Here is a 7894-nt window from a genome sequence, read left to right on the forward strand (position 1 = left end):
CGGCCCATCTATAATCATTGCTGAGATGCTTAAAATATCTGGTGGTGTGGGTTATGGTCTAGTCACCCGTATTGTATCTTATAGCAGAAACAGTTGTAAGCTAATGAAGTTCATGATGTAATTTCTTCTTTCCCTTGTCATTTTAATTTCTTACACACACACACAAACTCTTCTGCCCATTACAGCTATTGTTCCTCGTTTAAAATCTAACTGGTTTTTCAGCAATCATGTGTGTGTGTGTGTGTGTGTGTGTGTGTGTTTATCAGATTGTGCTTGTGCATGATTATGTATGTGTCCGTAAGGAGTAGGGAATATGAGGTTAAGGTATTAAATTACATTGTGAAGTGAAATAATGAGCAAGACACATGACTGGATGTTTTAAAAAAGAAGATAAGCTAAGGGAAATATCTCAAATGAGTCAATGCCATTAATTTGGATAAATAAGTAAAAGGGAGATGCACTGAATGCCATGGTACAAAAAACATCTTAATTGAAATTTCCCTCTTAGTAACCATCAGTTACTAGTGATTCTCAATGAAAAAAAATAGATATTTGCAAGAAATTAAAAGGCAAGCTCTCAAAGGTAATTTACCTGTTAGGGTAAAGAAATTCTGATCTCTGTCTACAGGCAAGGAAAAACTATGATCATGTTTCTGTCTATTAGGCTTCATCAGTATAGTATAGTTTACTCAAGTCTACTTGATCAGTTAATAAAGCTTTTGCATATAGGAATAGAGCTATGAATAATTTTTGTCTAGTATAATTGACTTTATTTAATATGATAAATGCAAATTTTTATTGAATTTATCTGCATCTTAGGTTATCATATTGGCCATAACGGATTGTATTCAGATCTCATATGCTCAACTTCATTGAAGGAAATTTCCATGTCCTTGTCTAATTAATGCTCAGGCTCTGCCCTCAGAAGAAGCTAACAGTAATCAATAACCTAAAAACAGTTACCATAGAGTCTGTCAAGAATAAAGTAAGTAAACATACGAGGGGGTGCTGAAAAATTCCTGACTTTAAGGGTATTGTGAAAGGCCTGATTGGAGGCCCAACCTTCTGAGTTCTTTTACAGGGCTTAGAAAAACTGAAGGACTGGTGCAATAACTGTGTGAATCGGAGAGGGGAATATGTTAACTAAAATCATGACTGATCTGCCTGTATTTTCTTTTACCCAAAGCCAAGAACTTTTCAGCAGCCCCTTGTATGTTATTTACTATGGAGCTACAAGTGGGGTTACTCTTAGTCAAAACAGTAGGCCAGTAGCATTCTTTTCTCAACCAGAAAATTCTGCCAAGAAAAATCATTGCAAAATAAAGAGGTTTTTATAATAACTGAAGCTGTGAAAAAGGGACACCACTTTCTCTGAGAGAGAAGATTTAACTCACTGATCAGAAATCTGAAATGTGTTCAGTTTAAAATTCAAAACTCAGATTAAGGTTGTGAAATATCAAGGCAATTAAAAGTCATACCATTCTGTTACAAAATTTTACATCATCCTGAATTTCTTAACACAACTGCATATGTACTATTATGAGACTTATAAGGTATTGCTTTACAGAGTAACTTCTTAGAATTCTAGAAGCCTCTTTGCCACCTTGGCATTACAAGGCCGGTACAATCTATTTGGATACAAAATCTTCTGTATTCAGTGGACAACATTAAAATGACAAAGTACATACACAACAACTGGATCAAACAAATTGAATCTTCTAGTGACTTTGTGTTAAATGCTCTACTCTCAACAGAAGACCAGCTAAAAGATTTGGTTATGCTTGAAAAATAATTATTTTGAGCAATTGTCTAAATGATTTATCCATTTGGTCACAAATAATACCCTAATAATATTGCGCATAGGTAATTTTGTTTGTTTTCACAGAGAAGAATGTGATAATTCTAGGATTTTCTAGTAAAGGAAACTGTTAAGATCTTAAATTTCTGCAGCTGCTGTCTACTACTTTGCTAAAAATACTTTGTAAATGGTTATTCCTGACAGTTCTATTAAAACTTTTAGTGAATTAAAGCCTATTTTAAATTGACTTGTTTCTTGAATTATTCTTACTTCATGGTATTTCAGAAAAGATGACAATACACACACAGACACATTGATGCAAAAGGGTCAACAGCATAATATAATCATTATACTCACTAAAATTATTTTCAATATCACCAAACAATAAAGCTTTTATGTATTCTATGTGGAAGACATTTATTGTCCAAAAAACTGAGACTCCCAACTATTTTAAAAATAGAGACATGATTTTAGTACTAGATTTTAAGATAAAAGGGCAATATCTATAGCTAGAATACTAGAATAAGATTAAATACAAAGTAACAAACTGGACACCCTATAAGTATATCATAATTTGAGTACAGGTCATAAAAGTTGTTGCAGATTTTTGATTTGTTACTGCTTTACCATGAGCTAACATGAGCAGACAAGGATTTTCCATCAATATTATTCTTCTGGTATGACAGACAATCTTTTGCTATGATTAATCATATATCCTTTATAATGTGCCCTAAGATATTGACAGTAATGAGATGCCTTGTCAAAATAGAAAAAAGGAAACTGAATATTAATTGAGAATGCAGGTATGACTGAGCAGTTAAGCAATTTGAATAGTCTGCTTCACTTAAGCCAGTAATGGAAGAATGTTTATTAAAATGGTGGTGACAATGGCAATAAACCATAAGATAGAAAAGTAAACTATTAATGTCAATCTGTGTAATAATATCAAAAATTCACTAGCCAGAATAATTAATTAAAAAAAGTAACATCTGCAATGTTTAATCGATCATAAAACATCACCAGTGTAAGTTTGTATGTATCTGCATGTGTATGTGTCTGTGTGAGTGTCTGTGTGTATTTATGTCTGGATGCAAACATGACCAAGTGGTTAAGAAGTTTGCTTCATGATCATGATGCATTGGGTTTGTTCTCCACAGTGTAGCATCTTAGAAAAGTGTCTTGCATTGTGGCCTCAAGTTGACCTAAGCCTTGTGAATGAAATTGGATAGACGTAAACTGTGCAGAAGCCCATCAGATAGGATGTACTTATAGTTCAAAAGATCCAGCCTTGTCACACACTGTGACACTGAGTCTACAGGTAGATTATGTAAAGGGGAGCTGCCTCTGTGGAATACTCAGCCACTTACACTATAATTTAACAAGTAGGTACTTTGGTTGATGGAACAACTGGAATAATCATCATCAAAACCAATGAAAGATCTGTTTATACTTACTGGACATGAGTACTAGATATAAAATTATAACATCAAATGTAATATGTTGACTGTTCCAGATATCAAAAGAGTAATGAAATACATAGGACAAACTTCCATTGTAAACAAATGTAAAACCAAAGAATAAAACTTAAGAATGACACAGTTTATGGTTATTATACAAAATTTGTTGAAGATGATATTCTTTTCTTCTCTAGGCACAAGGCCCGAAATTTTGGGAGAGGCGGCCAGTCGATTAGATCAACCCCTGTGCATAACTGGCACTTAATTTATTGACCTTGAAAGAATGAAAGGCAAAGTCGACCTCAGCAGAATTTGAATTCAGAATGTAAAGACAGATGAAATACTGCTAAGCATTTTGCCCGGCATGTTAATGTTTCTGCCAGCTCACTGCTTTTGTTGAAGATGATATTGTCTTTTAATTGTAAGAGATTGGCATAAATTGGTAAAAGTGGAGAAATATTTGAGAAAGTGATAATAATTTTCGTGTTGGATTTTCTTTTTTGTTTTAAATTAACTCATGAACTTAAGAGAGGTCTCTTTATGTTATGACTTAAACCTCAATCCCACTCCTCTAGATAATCACAATATATAATTATATATTAGCTATTAATATAATTGGCAGTGTTCCCCCCCCCCCCTCTCTGATTTCTCCTCATCCCAGAGGAAAATAACTGATTTTATTGGATTTATCTTCCTTGATTAATTAATTAGAAGGTTACCAGTTATATAACTAGCAATGCTGGAATATGCTTTTATCACTGTTGATAATATCAGCTCAAGTTACATTTTTAATTAACTGATAGTTAAACAGTATTATTGTAACTGATAATGTACATTTAGAACAAATATACAAACAAGTAATCTATTTAGTTTCATTTCAATATATTGTTAGTATTAAAGCAGTGAGCTGGCAGAATCGTTAGCATGCTGGGTAAAAGGTTTAGTGACATTTTGTCTGTCTTTATGTTCTGAGTTCTAACTCTGCCCAGTTCAACTTTGCCTTTCATCCTTTTGGGGTCGATAAAATAAGTACCAGTTGAACACTGGAGTTGGTGTAATTGATCTAAATCCTCCCCCAAAATTGCTGACCTTGTGCCAAAATTTGAAACCAATATATTAGTAGTATCTTTTATCTTTTACTTGTTTCAGTCGTTAGACTGTGACCATGCTGGGGCACCGCCTTGAAGAATTTTTAGTCAAATGAATCGACCCCGGTACTTATTCTATTGATCTCTTATGCCAAACCACGAAGTTACAGGGATGTAAACACACCAGCACTGTTTGTCAAGCGGTGGTGGGGGACAAACACAGACTCAAAGAATACACACAAACACCCTTACATAATGGGCTTCTTTCAGTTTCTGTCTACCAAATCTACTCACAAGGCTTTGGTTACTCTGAGGCTATAACAGAAGACACTTGCCCAAAGTGCCACAGAGTGGGACTGAACTCAGAACCATGTAGTTGGGAAGCAAGCTTCTTACCACACATGCAAATAAAATAATAATTATTGTATTTATATAACATCACTTGATATGTAGTAGCAAAAGTATACTCCCAACATAATCTGTCACATAATGAGTAACACTTTTGTTATTATTATTAATATTATTAAAACTTTTGCTCTCATCTTTTGCTTTGCTGTTAAAAAAAGTTCTTTTACAAATAAACCATGTTAAAAAACAAAACTACCCACCTACTAGATGCCAGGATTTCCTTTTACCTAAAAAACAACATCCATTTATTCGATCAGATTCAATTCCGACAAAAGTTGTGGATAGTCCATCACAGATCTGTCCTGCAAGCATGAGATAGCCAGCCAAAACACTATTAAAGTTCAGTACTTTGTTGAAGTAAATTAATAAATAAGAGAACCACATGGATGCAGCCAAATCATTAAATACATGCCCACAACCAAAGGTAAGTTTTCTGATAAAGGGCATGCCGTCATCTTGAGTCTGGTTATTGGTGCTTGTTGAATGGCCATTTAGGGCAGAGTTTACTGACCTGGAAAAGAAAAAAAAAAGAAAAGATAAGATTATACACAAGCAACCAAACTACAAAAAAGGGTCTAGATATAATACAAAAAAAAAAAAATAGCATGATTGTTGCTGTTAATGAAACATATGTATATGGAGTAAATTTTTTGCTTATGGACCCCTTTGATTCTTATTTTACTCAGGTAGAGCCCCATAGCTATCCAATGTTTAAAAAAATCCCATTATATTTTTATAATTAAATATTAGGAATTGTATAAAAAGAAACTGTTAAGATATTTTGTGTATTGTAGAAATAAGACCCCGTTTGGTCATGACTGACCATGAGATTGCATCTAGAAAGTTACCCTCCCAGGCACAAGTCCGGGCAAGGTTGTTTATGGAAGACCAGCAGTCGCCCATGCATACCAGCCTCCCCTCTCCACGCCACCAATGTTATCCAAGGGAAAGGCAAGGGCCGATACAGCTTGGCACCTGTGACGTCGCGACTCATTTCTACAGCTGAGTGAACTGGAGCAACATGAAATAAAGTGTCTTGCTCAAGAGCACAACACGTAGCCTGGTCCAGGATTCGAACTCACAACCTCACGATTGTAAGCTCGACACTCTAACCACTGAGCCATACGCCTTCACACTGTAGAAATATAACCAATTTATTGCAGATAAATTTAAACTACAAAGTCTTAAATGCACTCTCCCACCCCACTCCAAGAGTCATATGGATCCTGGTTGAGAACCATTGAAGTAGATTATCAAGATGGACCACAATGGAATGAGTTTATGATGGGATAGATCTGCAATGCTGTTGTCCTAGTAGACAAAAAGATGTTTGTATATTAAAAGCACTAACAGAATTATGATCCCTAAGTAGAATGAAGACATAGATTGGAGAGACAAATTACATCAATTTGAATATGTGATGAATGGTAAATGTTAGATGATAAAGCATCTATGATTGAGGTTCAGGGACACTGGGTGAAAGAATATTTTGGTCAGATGTTGAAATATTGGGAGTTCCTCAATCATTTGTGAAAACCTCTGCTACCAACAGTACAAGATTAAAGTTCATAAAGACAGTAAGCTGTTCTGTTCATGGTAATGATGATGATAGTAAGATATAACAGTCTACAGTAAGGCAGTGTCTGCTTGTGTAGAGTGTGTGAAAAAACTAAATAAGGATTTCTATAAAGATTCCCATATTGGAATAATTAAAAAGTAACACCTGCAATATCTAATTGACTACAAAAGAATGTGTGTGTGAGTATGAGTATACGTGTAAGTGTGTGTGTGTGTGTGTGTGTGTGTGTGTGTGTGTGCGTGTGTATGCACATGTGCATGAATGTGTGTGCGTACATGTGTGCAAGCATGGCCAAGTGGTTGAGGAGTTCATTTCATTATCATGAGATCTGATTTTAATCCCACTTTGTAGCATTTTGGACATGTATTTTTTATCATAGCTTTGAGTTCACTCAAGCCTTACAAGATAAAACTGAATGGATAGAAAATGTTGAACAGGTTCTGTTGAAATTGTCGGTCTTATCACATATTTTTTTATGAGAGTTTTATGTATATATGTGACTTTATACACAGGTGTCTGAAATGGGGTTTCTCCAAGGATCTCTGAAGTAATGTTACTTGACAGGATGCATAGCTTAGAAATAAGGTAGTCTCCCAAGGTCAAGCTGCTACTTCTCTACACTGAGAGGTCACAATGGACATGTGATTAAAATATTGCTAGAAAGAATTGCCAGATGGATTCTTCAAGCTGAGTTTCAGTCATTGGATTGCAGCCACGCTGGGGTACCACTTCGAAGGGTTTAGTTGAACAAACCAATCCCAGTACTTACCTTTTCACCCTAATCATAGTACTTATTCTATTGGGATCTTTTTGCTGAACTGCTAAGTTACAGGATGTAAACAAACTAACACCAGTTGTCAGGCAGTAGTGAAGGACAAACACACACACACACATTTATATATATATATATATATGGCGTTCAGCTTCCATCAACTAAATCCACTTACAAGGCCTTGGTTAGTTCACACTTATTGTAGTAGACACTTACCCAAGGTACCATGCAGTGCGACTGAATACAAAACCATGTAGTTGGGAAGCAAACTTCTTAACCATACACCCACACATTTACCTACAAATTTTCAGACATAACTATATGAAATATAATGAATCCAATTAAAAATTACACAATGACAGAAATAATTACAAATCTGATAAAAAGAATGCCATACTTTAAGGGTAATATTACTACAAAATATTATATGCAGTTATACAGAACTAGAAAGATTGAAATAAAAAATGCATATAAAAGATGTTAATTATAAAAAGTGTTTATAATTATTTAAAGTGGAGGCGCAATGGCCCAGTGGTTAGGGCAGTGGACTCGCAGTCATAGGATCACGGTTTTGATTCCCAGATCGGGCGTTGTGACTGTTTATTGAGCGAAAACACCTCAAGCTCCACGAGGCTCCAGCAGGGGATGGTGGCGAACCCTGCTGTACTCTTTCACCACAACTTTCTCTCACTCTTACTTCTTGTTTCTGTTGTGCCTGTAATTCAAAGGGTCAGCCTTGTCACACTGTGTCATGCTGAATATCCCCGAGAACTATGCTAAAGGTACACGTTT

At 35.2% G+C, this 7894-nt stretch overlaps 2 protein-coding genes across 4 annotated transcripts in view; one reads left to right on the forward strand and one right to left on the reverse strand.

Annotated features, from left to right (window-relative positions):
- Nucleotides 1-3537, forward strand: part of LOC128247040 (uncharacterized) — a 66648-nt gene extending 63111 nt beyond the window's left edge. For both annotated transcript variants that reach the window (XR_008263467.1, XM_052965667.1), the window contains one exon: nt 3450-3537. Coding sequence is in view for 1 of the 2 variants with exons in the window: in XM_052965667.1 (XP_052821627.1) it covers nt 3450-3491 (42 nt within the window). In the remaining variant the exon portion in view is untranslated. The remainder of the gene's footprint in view (nt 1-3449) is intronic.
- Nucleotides 1-7894, reverse strand: part of LOC106874334 (major facilitator superfamily domain-containing protein 12) — a 78338-nt gene that overhangs the window by 47776 nt on the left and 22668 nt on the right. For both annotated transcript variants that reach the window (XM_014922036.2, XM_052965666.1), the window contains exon 2: nt 4952-5262. In XM_014922036.2, the coding sequence (XP_014777522.1) occupies nt 4952-5262 (311 nt within the window). The remainder of the gene's footprint in view (nt 1-4951; nt 5263-7894) is intronic.

The sequence above is a fragment of the Octopus bimaculoides genome, chromosome 2, assembly GCF_001194135.2.
Source record: "Octopus bimaculoides isolate UCB-OBI-ISO-001 chromosome 2, ASM119413v2, whole genome shotgun sequence".
Classification (NCBI taxonomy): Eukaryota; Metazoa; Mollusca; class Cephalopoda; order Octopoda; family Octopodidae; genus Octopus; species Octopus bimaculoides.